This window comes from Trichosurus vulpecula, chromosome 4, assembly GCF_011100635.1.
Source record: "Trichosurus vulpecula isolate mTriVul1 chromosome 4, mTriVul1.pri, whole genome shotgun sequence".
Taxonomy (NCBI): Eukaryota; Metazoa; Chordata; class Mammalia; order Diprotodontia; family Phalangeridae; genus Trichosurus; species Trichosurus vulpecula.
The window spans coordinates 302,591,741-302,617,274 of record NC_050576.1 but is presented as its reverse complement, the minus strand read 5'-3'; the positions used below and the strand labels follow the sequence as shown (position 1 = coordinate 302,617,274).

The 25,534-nt window shown below is 41.2% G+C and overlaps 1 protein-coding gene across 1 annotated transcript in view; it reads right to left on the bottom strand.

The window, feature by feature from the left end:
- The window catches only part of ERICH6B (glutamate rich 6B), an 83,836-nt gene extending 60,357 nt beyond the window's left edge, over positions 1–23,479 (bottom strand). Inside the window, exons 1-4 of the mRNA XM_036754051.1 lie at positions 23,054–23,479; positions 18,561–18,606; positions 6,562–6,734; positions 3,225–3,272 (exon numbers count right to left, since the gene is read on the bottom strand). Coding sequence (XP_036609946.1) covers positions 3,225–3,272; positions 6,562–6,734; positions 18,561–18,606; positions 23,054–23,411 — 625 coding nt within the window. The 5' untranslated portion in view covers positions 23,412–23,479. The remainder of the gene's footprint in view (positions 1–3,224; positions 3,273–6,561; positions 6,735–18,560; positions 18,607–23,053) is intronic.
- Between the last annotated feature and the right edge of the window lie 2,055 nt (positions 23,480–25,534).

The following is a 25,534-nucleotide window of genomic DNA, read 5'->3' as shown; positions in this document are numbered from 1 at the left end:
TTTTTTTGAAGGCCAAAACATTATTTTGAGAAATGGTGCTTGTCCCTAAAACTGACAATTGTCAGGTAGAAATATAGCAATCCCAAGGCAGGAGACATGGGCCTCATGTTAGTATCTGTGTTTACATTTGCCTACAAAGTTCATTTGTGGTTGTTCAGTAATTTTTAATCATATCCAAGGCTTCATGACCCCATTTGAGGTTTTCCTGGCAAAGATATTGAAGTGGTTTTTGCCATTTCCCTCTCCAGCTCATTTTACAGATGAGGACACTGAGGTAAACAGGGTTTAAGTGACTTGTCCAAGGTCACAAAGCTAGTGAGTGTCTGAAGCCAGATTTAAACTCAGTAAGATGAGTCTTTCTGACTACATGTAGATGCCTGCCTAAGACCACTGAACAACTGCAGAATGTCTCCTCCTGGGACAACCTGCCCTGGGCTCCATGCCTCAGTGTTTCTTTAGACTTAATAAAATAACTTGAGAAAAAAAAACAAACAAACCTGGTCCTCTATCCACTGTGCTACCTAGCTGCTCATTTGTGGGCAATTGTGGTAACTTGAGTCTAAGTGGGAACTGATCTCCTGGAAATCTGTCCTCTGGAAAATCTTACTGATATCCATCAGCTTTGAATACTCAGCCTTCAAATGTCCCCCTCTTCTAACTTCTCATTGTTTATAGCTCCTAATGATGGCCCAAGAGAGGATGAAACTAGCATTGGATTCTGTCAGCCCATTTGGACCCCAAGGTAGGTGACCATAGGAGAGCCAGCATGAGGCAAATCCAGACACCTCCAGGTCTAGAAGGTCAGTGTCATCACTTTACATTATGTCATTAAAGAGAGATCTGAAACCATCCTGCCCCTTCTGGGTGCAAATTGAATCCTCCCTGCTCTGATTCTGACTTTGCACTGGTTTTTCATGCTCTGGGGAGAGTGAAGAAGGTGAGGCATACACCACTGGGAGAAGTGGCCATTATAGAAAATTGTGGCCCCAGGGAAATCAGGAAGTTCTAGTTCCCACTCTTTCCTCCTGTATCACAATGATCCCTCAGGGCCTTACAGCCTGTGAGAGCCCCTAGCATCAGTCATGCTGCTGCCAAGCAGTGTACTCCTGCACTGCCCTACGGGCAACTTCAAGTCTTCAGAATATCACTGTACATTAGTTCCTTTTGCTCTCATTTTTGCCATTAAAGATTTTTTTAGTGAGTGTCTTGGCTTGACCTCTTAGAAGAGGATTTTATTTGGAGGCAGGTGGCCATCTGGTGTTCCTCTTGTTTACCTAAGGTAAGCAGAAGGGCTTTTCAGTCTTCCATTTCTCTTTTTTCATGACAGCATGCAAAAGCACTAAGTCAAATCTGTTCAGGGAGCTGCATGTTCCCTATCTGTGGCTCTCTGTTCATGAGGACATCCACTGATACATGTATACACTCCCAAAGGGGACAGCCACAACTTTACAAAAACAATTGGCATTTGGAAGTGGTTTTTTTCTCCTTTAAACAGTCTGTGCTCATGAAAGATTTTACACAAACATTGCTAGTCAGCAGCTTTATAAAGGAAAAAATAGAATCCCACCCCCAACAAACCTCAATAAGCTCAAAAGATACTATGGGAATAAAATAAAAATTCGGGGATCTCCTCATTGGGGCATAGCCACAAGGAAAGAGAGAAACTGTGGAAGATCTGGTGATTTGGAAAGACCCAGGAATAGATAGTTATTCCAAGACCAGACTTTTCTACAGAGGGAGGTAGAAGGTAGTGCTGCCTTTCCTTCTCCTCCTGTTAGATTGGCAGTGGATTCTGGCTGCAGCACTAATTATCTCAGCAAATTTCTAACACCTGTGATTACCTTAATTGAATAGGACTGTATTGAATAATACATATTTATTCAGAAAAGAGGTAGGAGTTTGGTGAAGAAAGAAGATGAAGTTGGCAGTTCTAAATACTGAACAGCAGTTTTCAGAACTATAGAATTCAACCTAATAATTAACCTATTAATGTCAATGGGAACTGTCTAAATGTCAAACCAGGTAGAATAAATAAGTCATAATGCACTTAGAATTAGGTACATAATCCAGAATTAAAAGTTTGACTACTAATTAACTTTCCTGTTTTGGATTTCTGTCAACTTTTGCCTGTATTCAGTGAGATAATAGGCTTATAGGCATGGTGGATTGTTAAAGGCACTGTCCATGAACTGAGATGGCCTGAATTGTAGAGGCACATAAAGCAGCTTTATTAAAATAGAATACAGAAGCCGGTGGGTCCTACCTTTCTCAACCTGGCTCTTTCATTTAAATGCTTTTCTAGTGGCTGAGCTAGGAGTTCTTCACAGAATCATAGAAGGTCACAAGTGGACAGGACCTGATGCTTCTAACTTGCATCTGAACAAGAAATCCCTCTATCATGTCTGCCAAGTGCCACCCAGCACTTTTGTGGTACTGACTCCAGTCGGAGGGGACCTACTACCTTTGAGCCAATCGTTTCCATTTTGTCACAGTCCTAATTATTTAGAATGTTTTTTTAAAAAACATCAACCCTAAATTGGTCCCTTTGCAATTCCATATATTTTTCTTAGTCCCCTCCAACTTCAATAGTCCTTTTCTTCACTTCCTCTTCCCGTTTCTTTTCCTCTTCCCTTTCCCCTTCCTCTTCCCCTTCTTTTCCTATCAAAATCCCCAGAGTCAGAACTAGCTAATCTTCCCAGATCAAAAAGACCATATTTGGCTTTCTGGGAGGTGAGGATGCCTTTGGTCTTGCACCTCCCTCCATTGCTGATCAAGACCTATACCTCTAGTTTTGAAAGAATTCCATGGCTCAAGTTCTGGGAGTCTGGGTCAGGAATGCCCACAGTCTGTCTTAGGCCAGGCTGATGATGCATGCCGATCCTATCCAAAAGAGGAGAACCCAGGCCATTTTCAGCACTCATTTGTTCATAGGATCACAGATTTAATCTGAGGGCTGCAAGAAATTTTAGAGATTATAGGATCCTAGATATAGACCTCAGAGGTTATCTAGTCTAACTCTCAGTTTACAAGAAGTGACTTGTCCAAGGTAGAAAATGGTGGAAATGGCATTTAGATTCAAGTCTTCTGCCTCCAAATCCAGCACTTTCCTCACTGTACCTTACTGCCTCTTGCCAAGGTGGGGAGGTGATGTATAAACTGTTACCCTTCTATGCCTTCCCAAGTGTTCCAGAATTTTAGGGAGCATGTCATACTCTTCCTCTTACGTTTTTCGTAACTGGTGGTCACTGATTCAATATCTTCATATTCTGTTTCTGAAAAACAAATAAGAAAAGACAAGATGTAGGGTGAAACTGGATTACTAGGAGATGGGGTAGGGATAGGGGGTGCGGTCATGAGTGAACTAAATCTTAGAGAAGAATCAGAAGATGTCTTTCATCCCAAGAAATCTGATTTTGTTTCAGATTCCAGAGACAACTCAGTTGTCTGAAGAGGCAGCATATTAGAATTGAAGCATTGAGACTCAAAGTCAGGAGTCCTGGGTTTTTATTCCTGGCTCAGATATTTACTAGCCAAATGACCTTGGGGAAAATTGTTCATCCTCAGTTCCTGATCTGTAAAATGGGGATATAAAGATTTGTACTACTTGCCTCACACAGTTGCTCTGAGGAAAGCATTTTAGAAACCTTAAGACATGGTATAAATGGGAGTTATTATTACACTCTGAAACACAGCTGCTAAACTGGGAGGATTTCTACTGGGCAAGCTCAGACTGTAAAGCCAACCCTGCCAACATTCTAAGTGACACCTGGGTCAATGGTTGATTCTAAAAAGATGGTTTGTTCTGGGTATGCTCTCCATTCTGTCTCTCATTCCCCCTGACTCAATCACTGCCCCCTCCTTCATTGACCAAATAGTGTACTTGCTTGGGAATAGATCTAATTGTCGGATCTTTGCTCAAAGATCAGTAGTAACAAGGGCTAAAGACTTATACTAGGATGGTGGTAGCAGGAATAGAGAAGAGGGGACAGATGTGACAAAATTTTTGTTGATCTCCCAAAAGGCAATGTCTGAAACATCTCCATGGTGGCCATGTACACAAACACTCCTCTAATAAAGATCTTTTGCAAGGATACCATAACCTAAACTAGATACTCTGTAAATTGAAACTGCTGGATCTTTTTTCTTCAATTATTTTTTTAAAAAAATTTATGGAATAAAACAAGCATTTCTATAACATAGATCTTAGAAAACTTAAAAAGAATTCTCAGAAACAAACCCTGACTCTCTAATTTTAATTGATGTGGATAAGCAGGGCAAAAATCCATGATTTCTGAAGACCCGGGAGCAGAATTAAGTTTCATTCTAAGTCCCCTCCTCCTCCCCCCTTTCCACACCCCATTGCCTATTCCTATCTTCTCTCTCTTCTCCCACGTCCTTTCAAATTCAGCCCTGGAATTTTCCAGGTTATTGCCCAAGAGAGATGACTTTCAAAATCCTGCTTATGAATATTTAGATGAATTGCATTGATTTTTCCTGGGGTTAAAGCTTTGGTGCCTACTGACTTTAATATGGCCCTAGATTGTGGGGCACAATCTAAGCCACAGAGATTGTCAAAAAGCATGAATGAGCTAGTTTACCCCACAAGTGCCCCTTTCTTCTCTCCATCCACCCCATCCCATGCTGCCTGCTTCCCTGGATTCTTGGTTTGGTGGGTTCCTGTTTCTTTATTTCCTTTCCCTCTTTCTGGAGCCCCTGTTAATTTCATCATATTGGCAAAGTTTAGCAGGTGGAGGGGGGGGCATGTGTGGAAGAAAATCTAATTTACTGCTGCTGTGACTACAGTTATGAAATAAAGCTCTGATTTCATGATGGATCGATAACACTAAGGTTGGATTTAAATTATTAATAACAGCGAGAAATGTGGCTCAGCACTCTGTGAATCATGACGCTCCTAAAGTTCTGGGCCTTTGGGCTGTAATTGTGTGGAGGATTAAGACACTCCAAATAATTTTGCTGGATTGCTCTTTCCAGGTGTATCTCAGCTTTGTGTACCCAAAGGAAAGTGCACCATGCAAATGCTGTTGGCTGTTGAAGTGAGGGAGTGGAGGAAGCCTGGGCTGACAGGGATGAACCCTCAAGTTCTGTCCCAGCTCTGGCCACTGACTCTGAGTGAAACCTTCGGGGAGAGGGAAGGGACTTTGGGCAAGTGGCTATACCTCTCTGTACCTCAGTTGGTAATTGTAAAGGGTGGGGTGGTCTCCACTGTTTTGAGTTCTAGGCTCGGTTGGGAGTGGGGGAGGGCCCTTATTCTTTCTTATTAATTGATTGTGTTACTCCAAGATTCTTGTAGTAACCAGTGCTCCTAAGGAAAATAGTTCCTGCAGCCAAGCAGAAGAGGAACAAGACAACCTGTGGAAGTGAAGTGAAGAAAACCTAACTTTGGGGAGGGATTACAATAGAATGGAAGCTTGCCAAGTTGGGGTGTTCCTTTTTTTGCCTTACTATTCCCAGTAGGCCTTGACTTAACAAATATTTGTTGAATTGAAGTGAATTACAAGGAAGGAGAAATAAAAAGGAGGCAAAATTGGTTATTTGCTTTCCTGACACCCTTTTCCCTTGAATCTTAGAGAACAAAGGAGGTGGGTAGCGGAGGGTCAAGAAAAGGTCCCCTGGGGAAACCTAACCTTCTACCCAAAGAGGTAGCTAGGGAACACAGTGGATAGAGTACTGGACTTGGTTAGAGGAAGAGCTAAGTTCAAATCCTGGCCAAGCACTTGCTAGGTCTATAACCAAGGGAAAGTAATTTAACCTCTTTCAGTTCCCTCATCTATAAAATGGCCACAATTATAGCCCCTACTTCACCAGGTTGTTGTGAGGATTAAATGAGGTTAACATATATGTGTGTATATATATATATGTGTGTGTGTGTGTGTGTGTGTGTGTGTATACATATATATGTATATATATGTGTATACATATATATGTATATATATGTATATGCACACACACACATATATATGTAATATATATTTCACTTTAAAGCCTATATAAATGCTATCTATTTATTACCCAATCAACTCAAACCTGTTATGTGTCAGGCACCCAGGATGCAATGACAGAAATTAAATAGAAACTCTCCCTCCCTCCCCCCTCCCCAGGGAGCTTGCAGTCTATCGTGGATGGCTACTTAGAAACTCTGGCTTTCAAAGGAAAGGATTCCCCCCAAAAGCAGTGTTAGTCTGAATCATGGATTTTGGTTATTCTTCTGACTCAACCAGTGTAGGATTTTTTTTTTTTTGCTGTGGAAACTCTTTCCCCTGGTGAAAACTGGAGAATTCACTAAATTATAGTCTTTAGATTGTTGTCTAAGGCACTGAGATTAGCCAGTTTTCCTTACCTCAAGGTAGGCCCTCTATCTGCTACCACACCCCACCTTTCCTCAACCACATTTAGTTTATCACAGTATTTTGACACAGGTACAGCCTTAAAATAGCTATTGCTCTTCACCACCACCACATACAACTCTTCCCTTCTCTAGCTCACAACAGAAATAAATCCCGACTCTTTGTACGGCTAATGAAGCCCAGCAGGTCTGCTTACCGACATTATCCATCTGCCATTTGGTCTGGGTTGAACGGTGAAGGGACAGAGACTTTTCGATGGCTAGTAGTTTGGATTCAAGTTGCTTAGCAGGAACAGGGACTGGAACTGGGACATAAATAGAAGAGCTGGAAGACTCCTCAGAATAACCAGAAGTGGAGGGAAAGGACAATCTGTGGAGAAGCCGAACCAGATACAGGCATCTTAGTACTGGTAGGTAGGAAGGGCTGCAGAAATTCTCAACACCTTGTTAGCCTTGGAAGGAGCGCTTTTACAAAAGTGGGATGACAGTTGGCCCCTTTCCTGTGGGGGATGGGTGGAGAGGGAGAAGAAGAAAGGCAACCAGGTATTGCATCCCAGAGTATGTGGGTCAGGAGGATCCACACTCAAATCCTGCCTCAGGTACTCAATAGCCGGGTGACCCTAAGTTGAACTTCTTTGGGCCTTAATTTCTTCCTCTGCAAAATAGGGATAATAATGGCACCTTCCCCATCATAGCATTGTTGTGAGGCTCAAATGAGACTATAAATACATACATGCATGTTTATGTGCTGTTGTGAGGACCGAATTAGATAATATTTGTGAAGCGCTTACATAGCATCTGGAGCATAATAAATGCTGTAGAAATATTAGCTAATGTTATTATTATTATATCCCTTCGCAAACCTTAAAGCTCTATATAAATGTTATTTTTATTAGCCATGATGGAATGGGGTGTGTTGGCAACCAAAAATGGGCTCCTTATAGCACTTAGTCAACAAGTACCCTTGACTAGTTTGGCTTTTTCCCCTGAACTGAATGCTGTTTGTATGTTGGACTGGAGTAAGCTTGTCGGCCCCTTCACCTTGCTTCCCTTGCTTAAGCTGATGGAAAGAACCTGTGCTTTCTCGGTCAACCCCTTCACCTTGCTTAAGCTGATGGAAAGAACCTGTGCTTTCCCCAGCGTACCTTACACCCCCGCAGAAGCTGGATGGTTAAAAACAGCTTCCGTTGGAGCCAGATGCTGCTACAGCCACAGCCACAGCCGAAGCAGGAGCTGCCAGTAGCAGAGCTGACCTACGGGAGGAAGCTGAACAAGGACTTCAGGCCAGTGGGTAATCTTTTTACCATAGAGGGGGAAGCATGATTTTGCTTTACACAATCATGCTTCTCTGTAGCCTCCTGGTTACTCTTTCGAGGCATACTTATTGGGCCTGGAAGCTTTTGATCAATATATCAAAATGGGGTTGCTGGTTCATGGGTTGGTTACTGTGGAGCCTAAATATATGTTTTGATTCTTCTGCCTTCTACTTTGAGAGTTTCTTATATCCCGCAGTTCTGAACCTTTCAGACATACATATGATCCTCTTTGAGATTATAAACTCTGCCCTCCTAATACATGGGGGAGCAGCCCTACTCTTGCAAACATCATGGGAGAAGCTTGACTAGATATTGCCTTCCTTGATACTGCCAATCGTATCGTCTCAGTTTCTACCCCCCACCCCTACGCCCCTTCTCTGTGGGGGTGGGGGTGGGGAACATCCTAAGTCTCTTCTGCTGTGCTGAGCTTTATTAGATTGTGCACTCCTTGAGGGCAGGAACTGTTCTTTTGCCTCTTTTTGTATCTCTAGCATTTAGTACAGTCGTTGGCACACAAGGAGTTATTTACTAAATATTTATTGACTGACCAAACCTAATCACCACCCCACCCCCAATCTGCTTTTTGGGACCTTTCTGTATTACTTGACTTTTGTAGATGGGGCTAACCTAAGGGAGACACGAGCTGATGGCTTTTTGCTCTTCCTCAGTAGACCAGAATGAGGAGAGGTTACACATTCCCTCCAGGGAAATATTTCTAATCCCTAAAAAATTTACTAAGTGTTCTTGAGCATTTGTGGGTGTATGTTGTAAGCATAATAACTCAGATATAATAGTTACAGTCATCCCGCCTACATGGCACCTACTTCCCATGGCCCTTGTCGTGAAGACTGAATGAGATAATATTAATAATAATAAGGCATCTGGCACATAGTAAGCACTATATAAACATTAGTTATTATTTTTATGATTACCTCCCATGGTTGTTGTGAGGACCTAATGAGATGATATTTATAAAGCATTTACATAGTGTCTGGCGCATAATAAGTGCTATATAAATGTGTTATTTTTATTATTATTACCTCCCAGGTCAGGGGTGGGGAACTGGTGGCCTTGAGGCCACATGTGGCCATCTAGGTCCTCGAGTGTGGCCCTTTGACAGAATCCAAATTTCAGAGTCCTGGGGTTTTGTGAAGATAGAATGAGATAATATTTGTATTTCCATAGTACCCGGCACATAGTATGTACTTAGTAGTTGCTTTTATTCCTTTCTTTTCCTTCTACCTAGTGCAATGCAATGCAAAGGTATATATGACATTTACACTGGAATTGCATGCAGTTAGCATTAGCATTAGCATGTACCTAGTGATATAATGCATACATGTAATAAAACAGGTGACATCACTGCATATATTAAATTAAGGACACACATCTCGTGCCATACAAACACATAGCATCATATAACATTGAATGTGATGACTAAGATCGTAGATAACATGTAGAAACATAGTAAATTCAAGGTAGCAATAGTAATTTGCCTATGATACACTACTATAAATAGCAAAGATGCATAAAAGCACATTGCAGAATAACCGTACGTGCCATGCATGACACCTAATAGCATACGCTGGAGTGACAATGCTCACATTATAAGCAATCCAGTAATGGGTGTCATTTGTCTATCTGAGTAACTACTTCTCCCATTTCTCCTAAGGCTTGGTCACCTGGAACTTCAACCGTAACCTTTTGAGCTTGTCGGAGTCAGGGTAACTCTTGGATCCACGTACCTGTTGACCTGAGCTGGTGGATAACCCAGGCAGACTGCCGCTGTCTCTAACCTTGGTGGAAGTGGACTCTTCCCTAGGCATCTCCATGGCTAAAGTATTCTATGCATTAGGAATATTGGACGGGAAGGAGGTTATTTCTGGGTTCAACCCATCCCCTTTATGTCCATTGTCTTCCTTTGGGCCAAGACAAACTATGTGGAATTTCTTTGCCCTTCAGTGAGAACCGCCACTCAGTTCTCCCTTAGCAGAATCAGTCATCTGAGCTCTTATCTAGTTCAGATAGTCACCCCATAACTGGCTAGTTGTCTTATGTCATCAAAGTCCTCTTGGCTTGCAGTCCATCATTCCTTTTCTATTGCTCAGAAAAGAATTTGGTTAATTTCTCAACAAGCAATAGATATATTGTCTTTGTGCTGCCCTGATCACTTTTGGCAGCTACTTTGTAAAAAGGTAAGATTGGATTTCCAGTCTATTAGCTCCTAGGTAGAGGATGCCATCTTCTATGTTTTCTTCATGCCATGATTTCTTCTCATTTTGCTGATTATGATTTTGACAATGAATTGGAGCATTATAGTAATTGTTGCAATTCAAGTGAATTGTTGTTTGTTTCTATCAGAGCTATCGGTGGTCAACAGTAGCAGCAAGCACCCTAGTACACCCAGGATGGCCGGCTAGCACAGGTTCTTTGATCTGCTTTTAAAGGAAAGCAACTTCAAAGGGGTCAACAATCTTCTTTAATTATATTCACTAGTTCAGGGGAAAAGCCAGCTCCCTGAATGTCAGAGAAAATACAAGCAGAGGAATTAACACAAAGACCAACAGACAGGGCTCTTAACTGCCTGAATCAAAGCAATATTGCTATACACTTTACATACACCACTAGATTGAGGGAGCCTTCACATCTGAGCAGTCAGGGAGCTCTGAACATACGGCTACTCTGAGTCATGATCAGAGAATCCAAAGATCCTTCTCATGAGTGAACCCCCAAAGCAAAATACCAACTCAGAGTATATATACACTTCTCAGAGCCAGAAGTCATCACAACCCTTGTGACTCAGTGCCTAATCAACTTAGTACCAAAAGATGTGGAAGCCTTCCTACAAGTAAGCCTCCCCTAAGCAAGCTTCCCTTAATGGGCTCCACGTGAGGCCTATTAATGGGTGGGGAAGATCTTCATATCCCATTAACATTACGGCCTCCTTCAGCTAATCTCTCATTTTAGAGAAATATTGGTTGGGAATCTCTAAACCTACATCTTCTGAGATGCTACAGCACAAGCTGATGAGCAGACATGGCTCTCACAGATACATAAAGGCTGTGGCATCATCTCTAGGAGTGTTGTACATGCCCCTTGTTGACGCGCTGAATATTCTGCTGAGGTCTCATGATCCTCAGGATGCTTAGGATAGCATGGTTCAAATGCCTAGGCCAGGTGTGGGGAACCTTTAGCCTCAAGGCCACATGTTGCCTTCTAGGTCCTCAAGTGTGGCCTTTTGACTGAGTCCAAATTTTACAAAACAATGCGTATTTTTTGCATTCCAGGGGAAAGATTGTGTCACCATAAAGATGTGGCTAATATTTTTCTTCTCCTTCCAGAGATAGAAAGTCTAAACCCACAAGCTCCAAAGGCTTACTGGCACCTATACTCTCCAGATATGCAGCATGGATTGGTAGAACTTAATTTTTGAATACTTTCAGGTACAAATATTAGGCTTCTTCTGGAGCTCTGCTGCTATTGGGGCCTAATACAATGTGTGTCTTCTTCTGACCAAAGGGTCCAAAGTTGTCATGTCGATGCTTTTGTGTTGAGAAATCAAAAGTCCATGAGTAGCAGCAACTGCTTCTTTGTTCTGTTTGTGTGATGAAGTACAGTCCAGGACAACATTCCCATGAAAACCTCAACCATTGTTTCTATAGTAAGTTGCCCTCTAGGTAATGACTAGGGATACCCTCTAGGGAATTGAGAGTTCTTCTTTCATTTCTTCATTCCTATCACTGCTCCTAACTCTTATCATGCAGTTGCTTCCATTGTCAGTCATCCAAAGACAATTCAGGCAAAGAGGGTTAGTTCATTGTGACAAAATTCATAGTTACAGGTGGCACACTCTGATGAAAGTCCCAGATCCTTAGCTGCATTTTCACATTAAAACGATTTGTTTTCTTGAATGTCATATAATCTCTTTACTCCTTCCATAGGGGTAATTTTAGTTTTGGACTCACCTAGCTTATTGAATAGGTCAGCCTCATGGGACTATGATTTTTATATTAATCAATATGATATATGTAATGAATATACGAATAATTTAGTTCTCTCAAGAGTTGCCTCTTTGGCTTGGGAGTCAGCGCTCCCAATGCAGCTTGAATTGATCAATAAAAACTTTGACAACGCTCATACTGGACCTTAAGTGAAGTGAATAAAAGATTGTAAAACCTGTTCACATCACAGAACTCTGGTTCTATGCCCTAGGGGAGGTGGTCACAACCCCCCAAAGACTTGACTCCAGAATTGTTGTATTGTGGGATTTGTGGGTTTCTCGCGGGAAACCATGAAATGATTGTTTGTGAGTCACCCTCCCTTCTCCTTCCCCAGTTGTGATTTAAGTATATAACCTGTGCTTTTACTTCAGCTGAGAGAACATTTCTCACTCTGAAATTGATTAATTAAACTACTTGATTACTGGCACTCCCTCTTTAGGCCTGCTTTGTGTGGTTCTGAGCATTTCAGGTTAGAGACTGGCTCAGTAAAAATCCTGTTAACAGCCTCGTCCACAGTAGTCTTCCCTGGCTTATACAATGCATACTAGACACATAGCTAATGAGTGTTGTTACCCATTTCTGATGGGCAATTTGGTAGTGGTAAGAAGAAAAATCATTGAATTGTTGTGAGTCCATGCTTGAAAGTGAGCTCCATTCACACCATCTCAGAACTTTTCAGTGGCAGTCCAGCTCAAAACCAGGAATTCTGATTCATTCATATATGGGATAATGAATCTTACTGTCAATAAGTCCTCCTCTGGCAAATGCAGTAAGTATCTGGTTTTCATCACTCTCTTGGCATGAGACTGTTGCTAAGCCTCCTAAACTGATGTCAGCATGAAGCACAAAGGGCCTTCCTGGGTCTGTCTATATATATGGACCACTGGCTGAGACCCGAAAAGACTATTACATTTTTCATTCCAATGACTTCCAAGAGATTGATAAGTGATTGTAACATCATATACTTAGAGTTAGAAGGGACCGCATAGACAATCTGTTCTACTCCTCTCTGCCCCACTTCCCGTCATTTTGTGATGACAGAACTAAGGTCCAGAAAGGTTGTGATTTGTCCAAGGTCATGCAAGTAATAAACATCAGAGGGTGGATTTGAACTTAGTTTCTCCAACTCCAGGGCTGGTAGTCTTTCCATCACACCAGAATGATATTTCTTGGCCTTCTGCTTTTGGTTCTTCCCAAGCACAAGTGAAATAATGAATGGTTTAGTTACAATAACACATTTCTTTACAAATGTTCCACAGTAACTACTGAATCTTAGCAAAATTTTTATTTTACACTCTTTGGCTGTGACCAACTGATGAGTACTTCTCTCTTGTCTAAATCAGTACTCCCTCCCTTATGAGATACTATGTGACTCACATACTTGACAAAAGCTCTATAGAACTGGGCTTTCCCATTAATAGCTTCAGTCTAGCTTCTTCCTGACTTTGATCAATCTTTTTCTCATGTTTTTCCATCATCTTCCCCAATACAATGAAATTATCCAAGTAGACCAGCACCATTAAGTAATTCATGTATTCAGCCAGTGGTACACTTGAATATTCAAAGTCTACGAGTCATATCTTTCTAGTCTTCTATACCACTGCTGTAATCAATGCATGTGGAATTTGATACTCTGTGATGATGCTATTGATTAACAATTCCTTTAGGTGGATCTTGCATCTCTGATAATGCAATCTTTCCAGGTCATTCTCCAAAAAAGGCGGAAATTGTTGATTTGAATTCTGTGTGGTGCTCCTTGGGCACAACCTATGTTTCTCTCATGTAATGAGAACATGCCAGTACTTGTACTGAGTTTCTTCCTCAAAGGTTCCTTCCATTATTCAGGGACTGGAAGATCACCAAAGTAAAATATCTCTGAATCCACTTTTGACCTGAAGGATTCGGTACTCATGTGATGTTCTATGCCACTACTGGCTTCTGGTTTCTGAAAAAATTATCATAGGAGACCAGGCTCATCAGGGTATCTACGTATCAAATTCCAGTTTGCTACCCGTGGTATTTTGCAAATACTTTGAATAGTTGGAGATGGTCCCAATCAATGTTAACACCCCAGAGATATTCACTATGCCTGGATATACCAGATTCAAAGTATCATCCTTCTTGCTAAGATCTGTGACTTTTGCAGAGAATTTCTAACATCCTGTATCCCAAATATGGAAAGATGCTTAATTCACAGAGTCCTTTTATTCTGTGCATAGGCTGCCAAGGTATTTTCTTGGAGATTCCTCTGAAACAATGACTAGGGTACAATGTCTACCTGAGATCCACCATCCAGCACAAGAGGATGCACAATAACTTTCCCACTAACCTTCCTACAAGATCCTATACGTCCTGGTGGAAATCATACATAAAAACTGATGAAGAGGTCAAACTTAAGGTTTAGCGGGTCTTGGCCGACCTCTGTCCATGACTCTGTCCTAATTTCCTTAAATTGGACTGATCTTATTTGACTGCTGATAAATTAATGCGCAGTTCTCCACTTAGGAGTACTCAGTATGTGAGTGGGCACCTTTCCTTCCTTTCCTTTTTCTCTCCCTTCCTCTCTCTCTCTCCATCTCTCCTTTCCTCTTTCCCTTCCTTTCTTCCTTCCTTCCTCCCTCCTGTACTCCCCCTCTAATATCTGTATGAATTCTAATGCTGTGATATCAAGGCTCTGATTTCAAATAGCAAACTAGGTTGAGTCCTGACCCCATGTAGCTCTCCATTTATCTTCCCCATTTCTTTGTATCAGCCATCTATTTCCCACTGTTGTAATATCTCTGTGGAATGTCCTATTCAGAATTCAAATGGTTCTTCGCCAGATGGATTTGGCAACTCTCCTGAGAAGGATTGTAGTTTGCTCTAATGGAGTCCTTATACTAGGTTGTATCCAGCTTGCTTGCCTTCTCCAGGTGTTAACTTTCTCTCAAGCATACATCTCATAGCATCTTCAGACAATCCTTCCCTTTGCAAGAAAGTCTTGAGTTCCATTTCTATCATTTCTTTTTCATTGAAGGGTTTAGTGATTATTCTGGATATTCTCCCAAACTCTTACCTCCTTAGGGATGCTACAGTATGCCACTTTGATTCAGGTAATTTAGAGAACCTAGAGAGGGTTCTGCCTGCCTCTGTGCAATGCTTGGTAAGTACTTCATATCCTTCCCCCTTGATTCCTTACTGTTTTTTCACAGGGTCACACAAGGCTCCCTCAATAACTTTGATTGAAGAGATTATCTTGCTGGGACCCAGGGGTGGGTCACATTTGAATCCTAAACCAATATTTGGGAATGTCACTGAATGATATGTTTTGCTTTATTGTGAATGATATGTTTTAGTTTCCTGCGTAATTGGATCACAATGTTCTAAGATATATAATTTAATTTAAATTATGATTGGATTGTGTATCCTAGAACATTGTGAGGGGTGGAGTGTAAGCAGAATGGCCTTTATTTTCTTTGAGTGACTCAGTTTATCTTATTGAGCCTTGCTGGGTACTGGGCCCCAGGCCCAGAGCCCTGTTAGGTGTGGAACCTTGGTGGGGTAGGGCTAACTCCAGGGAGGGCCTAGTTTACAGGTCTGGGATAGCAGAGGCTTTTTTTTCCCCCTGAACTAAATGAATGTTCTGAAGTTCGGGGTGCTGGCTTTTTCCCCTGAACTGAATGCTGTCTGTATGTTGGATTAAAGTAAGCTTGTCGGCCCCTTCACCTTGCTTCCCTTGGTTAAGCAGGTTGAAGGAACCTGTGCTTTCCTGGCGTACCTTACACCGCTAGCTGGATGGTTAAAAACAGCTTCCGTTGGAGCCAGAGGCAGCTGCAGCCGAAGCTGAAGCAGGAACTGCTGGTAGCAGAGCTGACCTACATGTGGATTGGGGAGTGCTGAACAAGGACTTGAGGCCAGTGGGTAATCTTTTTACCATAGAGGGGAAGCATGTATATGATTTTGCTTTATACCATCATGCTTCTCTGTGGCCTCCTGGTTACTCTTGTGAGGCGGACTTATTGGGCCTGGAGGCTTTTGATCAATATATCAAAATGGGGATGCTTGTTTGTGGGTCTGTTACTCTGGAGCTTAAATACATGCTTTAATTCTTCTGCCTCCTATCTAGAGAATTTCTTATATCCTGCGGTTCTGAACCTTTCAGACATATATATGATTCTCTTTGAAATTATAAATTCTGCCTTCATAATACATCCCCGCTTTTTGTCTCCTTCCTCCTTCTTTCCTGTGGAGTAAGATACCCAATTGAGTGTGTGTGTTATTCCCTACTCAGGTCAAATCCGATGACAGCAAGCTTTTCCAAATGCTTTTTTGAGCTCTTCCATGGCCTGAGACCAGTTCATGTTTTTCTTGGAGACTTCTGATGTATGCTCTTCGACTTTGTTGACTTCTTCTGGCTGTATATTTTGGTCTTCTTTGTCGCCAAAGAAAGATTCCCAAGTCTGAGTCTGAATCTGAGTCTGTTTTCACTGCCTGGCCATGTTCCCAGCCAACTACTTGACCCTTGAGCTTTTTGTCAGGATATGGCTGCTTGTAGAGTAGAGAGCACTTTGTTCCAAGCTTTAGGGGCCACGCTGTTGTTTTCAGAGCTATTTCTACACATCCAGCTCTGCCACACCAGTATTCCTCCTCCCCCAAGAACTGCCAACCTGGACCACGACTCAGATCTAAGCAGGCTCTGCACTCCTGCTCTGATCTGCCACTCAATTTCTCCCACCAGGTGGGCCTGGGGCTGAAAGCAACTGCAACTGTAGCTCTGGAAGCAGCCTCAGAGCTGCACCACTTCTGCCAACCCCATGGCAGTGGCCAACTGCAAACTCCTTTCACTCTGTCCCTGAAGTTTTTCCCACTAACCTTCTCTGTTGAATTTTGGCATTTGTGGGTTGGGAAGTCTGGTAACTGCCACAGCTCACTGATACAGGGCGCTATGTCCTGTTCCGCCCTGTTCCTGGGTCTGGTTGGTCTGGGCGTGGCCCACGCCGGGCTCTATTCCACTCTGCTCCCAGCATGGTGCAATAGACCTTACCCAGTGATCATCTAGGCTGTCCTGGGCTGGAGCCTTGTTTCTCTCTGCTATTCTGTGGGTTCTGCAGTTCTAGAATTTGCTCAGAACCATTTTATAGGTGTTTGGAGGGTCCTGGAGGAGAGCTTTAGGCAAGTCCCTGCTTTCCAGCCGCCATCTTGGCTCCACCTCCCAGAAGTTACTGATTTCAAAGGAGGGCACAATTGGTGCTTCAGGTTCATGAAACGGAATGGACTAAGCATGCGTACGTGCACCAGATTTGCCCAAAAGATGCCCGAAAGCTATGAGCAGATGAATAAAACTTGAGTTCAGTAACTTTATGTAAGACATTTTTTTTTTCAAATTTTGGGCCCCCAAATTAAGGTGTGTATGGTATATGCCTTTTGTATTTATTGCAGTGGCTATAAAAATACTGGCTAATAAGAGACTCCAGGCAAACACTTGTTGATTGACTATTGAGTGTGGTGCTAGAAACATTCCTTGATAACCTCTATTATTCAACAGCCAGATGTTAAGCTCCCTTTTCAGCAGACATTTATCTTCAACTTTCTTTTCCCTCCTCTGCCTCATTTTACCTCCTATAGTGTGCTGCACAGAGCCAAACCTCAGTAAGCATGGCAGATAGACTGATAAGGTTTGTTGCCATCACAAAGTCTCACAGCTTGTGTACCTTCTCACTAACTGAGAGAGGGGAGGTGTTTATGTAATGCTGATGGTGCAGAGTCAAGGGAAAATGTGACTGTCCTTAGGGGGTAGCAGGGAATATACCTGATGACCTACAATGCTGTATCTTACCCTTTTGCAGGTAGGAGAGGGAGTCAGTCAGGCTTATCTGTGGAGGTGTGGTTAAATGCATTGATCCATGCCAAGGCAAATAGGGTTTTAGGACTGGGAAGGGGGAGTTTTCTTGTCTTAGGCTTCTGTCAGTTCAAGTTCAAGATTGGGATTCATGCAGAGAGGTGAGAAAGCTGGGGGACAGAATGGGGGAGGGACTTTTAGAGGGGTGTGTGGATTGGGGTTAAGGGGAGGGAATGGGGGAACTATTGGGGGGGTGAGGAACTGGGGGTGGTGGTAGGGTGGGGAGAGAAGATAAAGTAACAGGGATAGGGTAAAAAGAGAAGCTGAGAAAGCAAATAGTGAGTAAAAATAAGATGGAGGAAAATTCACAAATAATAATTATAACTTTGAACGAAATGGATGAAATGAGGCACTCACAAGTCACAGAACAGTTATCAAAAAGAAGATTGCTTTGCCCTAACACAGCAAAGATGTACAACAAGGATACAAAGGCACTTGGCTTCTCTGGACTCAGCTCCTCCTTGATTCCATATGGAAATACAGGGTCAGCAAGTCAGCATATGATGACTTGTACGGTTTTCAGAAATCCACCAAGTTGGAGGGGCCCCAACTCCACATAGGTGGAATTTTTTAATGACTTTAGGTGACCAGGAAGCTGCTTCAAAGGAAGCAGGGACCAATCAAATACCAGGGACAATTGGGTTACCTTTTAGGGAAACTAATCCCTATTTTAGGGAAGTGACATCCCATCGTTGTATGACCTTTCCCTCATTCCTCTCCCCCCAGCCCTTATCTGTCAGCTCACTTTAATAGTCAAGGTTACACCCACAATTATGCCCCTTGACATATTTTTATCTCCTATACCCTCACTGTCCTGATGCCACATGACTTTGGCCTTTAGGCAGAGGCAGGGATTATGAATGCCCAAAACATCATCACTTGTGTTTAGCTCATAACTTCTTTTCAAATGTAAGTACCACTTAACCCCTGGCTGAAAGGCCCCTGCAGCAACCCACCTAAGTTTAAAGACAACTGGATTAAATAGAATGGAGAAACATTACCCTGATGTTACTTTCACGACACTTTTGAGTCTGTCTCTGTAGTCTTCTGGAAGGAAAAAAAGAATAAAAAGAGAGAATGTTGAGAAATCATTTTTCTTTCCATTAAAAAAAACATCATATATGTGGGAATGGGGGTGGGGAAGACATACTTACTATTATAATTTTTATCTATCAGATTGCCAGGGTAGTCAATGCTATGGTTAACAAGAATCTTTCCTTTTAATGATTCTTTTAAAATGATTAAGTTGGAAAGGTTCTCTTTAAAAGTAATTAGTGTCTGAGAATATGCTCTTCAAGAAATCATAGGCATCTCAAAGGCAAAGGTACTTTGCTTTCCCATTTGGTTATCATGAGGGGCTTTCTCCTTCCATCACCAGATAATGGGCTTTCTGGGCTGTGGGAAATGCCTGGGATGCAAATTCTTTTCTTAAAACCTTAGGATGCTTTTTCTTTTTGGTGACCTGGGTCTCTGCCCTGAATACATCAGGAATTTCTTGCACACATGAAATAACCTGTGATATGTATAGCCCCACTGCCATAAATCAAATAGGCATAATTTTAAACCTGGAAGAGAACTTAGAGGTCATCTTAACTGGCAGTTGAGATAGGTATTGTCTCCTCCATTAGAAGGTGAGAGCAGGGACTGTCTTACTTTTCTATTTGTTTCCCCAGTGTTTAGCACAATGCTTTGCATATAGTAGGCACTTAATAAATCATTCATTCATTCATCTAATAACCCTTTCATTTTACCCAGAAGGCCATGACAAGTAAAATGCCTTGTCTAAGGTCATATGGGTAGTAAGATAATTAAGATGTAAACCCAGGTCCTATGACTATGAAGTCAGTTCTGTCTCCACCATACCATGGCTGCCTCTCCATGAACTCCTTCCTTTCTATGTCAAGGAGGAAACATTAATTAGTCAGTATATATAAGTTAGGGCAGCTAGATGGTGCCCATAGTGCACAGGGAGTCAGACTTGAAGTCAGAAAGATTCATCTTCCTGACATGTACCAGCTGTATGACCCTGGACAAGTCACTTAACCCTGTTTGCCTCAGTTTCCTTATCCAAAAAATGAGCTGAAGAAGGAAATGGCAAACCACTCCAGTATCTTTGCCAAGAAAACCCCAAATGGGGTCATGAAGAGTCAGACACAACTGAACAGGAACAACAACAAAAGTGTCGATAAGTTAGGAAACCTGAGAATTGTTCAAGTCCTATTTCTGGGAAAGAACTCTTTTAACCATCCGAACCTTGTGCTGCCATTTATGTAAATGCTCCTTTTCCTCAGGAAAAGCACACTTGTGGTTTTGCGTGTGCACTTGTTGTTTGTCCGTCATTTTTGAAGAGGACCAATGACATCATGGGGTCATGTCTTGACTTGTGCATGAATTGTGGGATGATAAGGAAAGATGTGAATTCAAACTCTAGGTAGGGCAGCCAGCTCCGGTGACAATGGGGCCCTTGAAGAAGCTTAGGGCACATGATGGCAGGACAGAGTGTGTGCTTTAGCTGGCTTAGCTATGTTAGCTATGTAGTTTCCTCCTCAAGTACTGCATGGCCAACAGACAAAGGTTTCCTTGGACAGCTCAAGAAGGAGCTAGCAAGCTAGGGTTCAAGGGGGTGGGTAAGACAGAAGCCTTCTACCTCAACTAATTAATGTTTGAAACATCCTTGGGAGGTTGTAGGAGAGCAGGTGTTACTCACTATGCTTCACCTAAGGTAAACACTGAGGCACCCAGAATGCTGTGAGATCTTGGGTCAGCCATTTGACCTCTCCAAACCTCAGTTTCTTTGTCTGAAAGATGAAAAGATTTAATTTAAATTCAATCTTTAAATTCCCTTCCATCTCTAATACTCAAGGAATCCATAACTTGTCTCTGTGCTGTCGTTCCCTGAATTTCTCATAGCGCCCCAAGTCAATCTATCTCCTGTTTCTTTCTGTTACACTTTGCTAGTTATTATTTTCATTATATTATAAGAGCCAGAGCTATGTAGAGTGTGGTCTATATAAGGAGCAGATGTGTAGAGAGTACTCTAGAAAAGGGTCTACACAGGGAAATCTGTATAGGTAGAAGACTATGTAAGGGTCAGAGCTATGTAGAGCAGGGTCCATGTAAGGGTCAGGTCTATATAGAATCCTCTCTCCACTATATCATGGCTGCCTCTGAATAAGGTAAGGGTGAGAACTATATAGAGAAGAGTCTAAGAGTGAGATCTGTATAAGGAAGAGACTATATAAGGGTCAGAAAAATACAGACAAGTGTCTGTGTAAGGGTCAGATTGGTAGAGAAGAATCTATGAAAGGGTCAGATCTGTAAGAGAAGGGTCTATATAAAGGTCAGATTTGTAAAGAGAAGAGTCTGTATAGGGAAGTCTGTATAGGGAAGAGTCTATACTAAGAGTCAGAGCTATGTAGAGAAGGGTCTGTATAAGGAAAAATGTACTGGTAATTATAGCTGTCCCAAAATGGAATGTATCATCTTAGGAGGTAGTGAGTTTCCTGTCACTGTTGGTCTTCAAATGGAGGCTGGCTTCTCTACTTTTTAGGGAAATTGTAGAGGGAATTCTTGCTTCAGAAATGGATTGGACTAGTTGATATCTGAGGTCCCTTCCACTTCTGAGACTCTACAATTCAAAATATCCCAGAAGGTCTTTCTGTATAAAGGAAGGCTACTACGATAAATCCTTTTGCAAGATCAAGAATCCTATCATAAATTCCTTCCCAACTTAATATGTTTTATAAATTTTGAAGGATTTTTTTAGTACATATTGGATTTTTCTCTAGCAAGGCATAGCTAGATGTAGTTTTAAAGGCATTTTAATCTTACCTACAGTTTATCAACCTCCTTTCCCTTACCAGTACGACATTTATTTTTGAGGTTTCTGCTTTATATACAATTCTGGTCAGTTGACACTTCTGTATTTGTCCTACTCCAGCAGGGGATCTATTTACAAAGATATGGCCCACAGGGGTATATGTTAAGAATGCCTGATTCCATACTGTGCAGGGGAAAACCTCTGAATGCTATTTTTATGTTTCTGAATTAGGCTTGGAATGTGAGCAGGATGGATATTAGTATTCTGAGGAGCAATTTCTGGTTAGACTGGCACAGAGAGTATGGTACTTGTCTCCCCTTCCATCTAACCCCCTGAGGAGATCAGACTGACCTAGAGGCCATACCTATCTATACAATACTAATAGCCCTTGAATGAAGAAATTATGGTGCAGCAGAAAGAGTTCTGAGAATGACCACGGCTAAGTCACTTATTTTCTCTGAACCCCAACTTCCTTACCTAAAAATGGGCAGCATAACATCAATGATGATGGTGGTGATATTACTTTTTGTCCTACCTACTTACCTCCTCTCCTTGAATCTTTGTAACCCGAAGTACCGCATAAATGTGAATTGCAAATATTTTCCAGATTGGATAAAGCTAAGAAGAAAATTCTGTTTTTTGGCTTGTGCTCTGAGTGTGAATCACGGAGCAAACAGCAATCAAGTTTTGCTGCTGAGGGAGTATCAAAATAATCTATGAAGAAATAAGTACCACTAATTTTCCAATTGCCCATGATAGCACGGAATATAGGTTAGATATTTCACTCTCTTAACGCCCCCTGCCCCAGTGAAGAAGGCAGGCATATGGTCTACGAAGAAATGGATCTAAGATCCAGTTTTTAGTTATTATTCACACGGGCAGCTTCGCATCTCTTGAGGCAGTAGGTCTTGTTGATAGGATGTAGGACTTGAAGTCAGAAGAACTAGGTAGCTTCTGATTGTTCCTCAGTCCATAACTAGCTATGTGACAGTGGATGTCATTTAAACTCTTTCAGGTTCGATTACCTTCTGTAAAATGAAGTTCTTGTGTGTATCAAGTGAGATGACATGCAAAACTACTGGCAAGGTACTATATAAGTGTAAACTATTATTACTGAGCCAATAGTTTAAAACAACTGAAGGAAATGTTGCCAATTAAGAATATATATTATTTTTCTATATTGTACATTTATGTATTATATGTGTTCGTAGTTTTATTAGTGCGAGAAGTTCCCATACATTAACTCCCTTCATCTATATACAAGCCTGTAACTTATCCATAAGTTACAGTCTTAGAGAGTTGCCTGTGGAACTGAGAGGTTAGGCGACTTTGTCCACTCTGAAACCACTAATACGTGTCAGAGGATGAATTGAACCCACGTTTTCTTGACTCCAAGACTAATCCCTTATCCACTATGCTACCGCTGGCTCCCAAGAATATATATCATCATTGCTGTTATTGTTATTAAAATCAGTCCTATAATGAGTGAAAGACCTTGAACATAAATTATTCCTTCCTAGAAAATCAAAGGTCTCCTTAGAAATGCTAATTAACCTCCAACAAATATTTGCCTGATTATTATGTTGCTGCCTGAGTTGTTGGTTATTTCACCTGTGAAGTCCCATGTAGCTGCAACAAGACCTGGGAATAATTTTTATTAGTGATTCTTCTTACCTTCTTCTGACTTGGATGAAGTGGATGATGACATCACTGATGCTGAGCTTTTAAACTGTGTGCCAGCACTTTTCAATGAAGAGAAAGAAAAAGAGCTCAAAGGAAAGGCTTTGGAAGATGAAAGGGCTGAGGAAGGAGGAGACTGAGAAGGAGCGACTTCATCATGGTCCAGAGATTCTGACTTTGGTGTTTTTTCCCCTAGGGGTCTTTCTGTGTCTTCTGTCACTAAGATTTCAGGAAGCAGCTTTTTATGTTCTCGGTCTATGAACTTTTGCGTTGAAGAAGACAGAGAACCAAATGAGAGTCTATAAGAGGAAGGGTGTATTTTAAGTTTTTGGGTCTTCTTTTTCTTAGACATGTTGGCAAATCGCTACACAAACAGAAATCTTTAGTCACTGGAGAGCCCATCCATGATCATGGTAACTGAAAAAGAAAAGAAAGACAAAGTCCCATTCATCATGGACTAGAGAGCAGTGTATGGCTTTAGATTTATTCATTTACTCAGGCTTTTATTTCTTTTATTTTTAATTTATGGAATAAACAAGCATTTCCATAACATAGTATAATGAAAATGATAGTAAATGAAACTGCAAATCTATTGCATACAACTTGATATTCCTTTTAAATATATAAAAAAGTTATCATGTAAATTTCTTTTTTTCTTCCCTTCCCACCTTCCACGTGGCTACCATGAAAAACAAATTTGTATATATATGTGTAAAACCATTCCACACATACTTCTATCTATCTATCTATCTATCTATCTATCTATCTATCTATCATACTTCTATCTGTCTTTCTCTGGATGCAGATCAAGTCTTCCTTCATATACCCTTTATAGTTAATTTTTCTATTCATAGTAGTCAGAATAACTTATTTGCTCAAAGTTCTTAAAACAATATTGCTGTCACTGTATTCAGTGTTCTCTTGGTTCTGCTCATTTCCCTCTTCGTTATTTTGTGCAAGTCTATCCATGTTTTTCAAAGATCATCGAGCTCATTATTTCTTATAGCACAGTAGTATTCCATCACATTCATATACCACAACTTCTTCAGCCATTCCCCAGTTGATGAGCATCCCTGCAATTTCCAGTTCTTTGCCACCACAAAGAGAGCAGCAATAAATACTTTGGAACATACAGGTTCTTTTCCTCTTTCCCTGATCATTTTTGGAAATAGACCTAGTAGTGGTATTGCTGGGTCAAAGGGCATAGGCAGTTTAATAATTCTTTAAGCCTAATTCCAGATTGCTCTTCAAAATTGCATCACTTCACAGTACTACCAACAATGAATTAATGTCCCAATTTTCCCACACTCCTTCCAACATTTGTTGCTTTCCCCCTTCAATCAATTTTGCCAATCTGATGGGTGTAAAATATCTCAAGGTTGTTTTAATTTGCATTTCTCTAATCAATAATAATTTAGAGCAGTTTTTCATATGACTACAAATTGTTTTGATTTCTTCCTTGGAAAACTGCCTGTTCATATTCTTTGACTATTTATCAATTGGGGAATGACTCATATTCTTACAGATTTTACAAAATTCTTTATATGTTTGAGATATGAGACCAGTTTTCTGCTTTCCTCCTGATCTTGGCTACATTTGTTTTCTTTGTATAAAACCTATTTAATTTAATGTAATCAAAATTATCCATTTTACACCTAATTCTGCTCTCTGTCTCTTGTTTATTCATAAATTGTTTGCCTATCCTTAAGTCTGATAAGTAATATGTTTCATGTTCTTCAAATTTTCTTGTAATATCTCTCTTTATATCTAGGTCATGTATTCATTTTGACCTTATCTTGGTAAATGGTGTAAGAGATTGGTCTATGCTTAGTTTCTGCCATACTGCTTTCTAGTTTCCCCAACAATTTTCACCAAATAATGAATTCTTATTCCAAAATCTTAAGTCTTTACACTTGTCAAATACATGATTACTCTATTTATTTGCTGCTATGAATCATATATCTACTCTGTTCCATTGATCTACCTTTCTATTTATTTTTATTCATTCAGTAAGAATTTGAGGGCCCTGGGTGTGTTCAGGGCACTAGCAAAGAGCTCTAGGGAGGTACCAATGAAATAAAGTACAACATCCCGGCCCCCCCCCACCCCAACACAAGAAATCATCTGAAAGATGATACATTCCTAAGTACATAAAACATTGCTGCTCAGTCTAATTCTAAGTGATACAGAGCGGATGACAAGGGGTAGCTTATGGCATAGGGGAAGAGGCTGTAAAGCCCCCAAATCTTACAACTATAATGGACTTCAGAGAACATCAACACTTTTGCAGGTAAGGAAACAGTCCTAGAGAGCTTGAGTCTCAATTGGATTCCTCTTCTTCCTTCCCTTTATCCCTTAAAGACCTATTCATTTCCAGTAAGGAACTCATAGGGGCAGCTGGTGCCAGCCTTGAGACAGGAAGACTCATCTTTCTGGGTTTAAATGTGACTTCAGACAGTTGCTGGCTCTGTGACC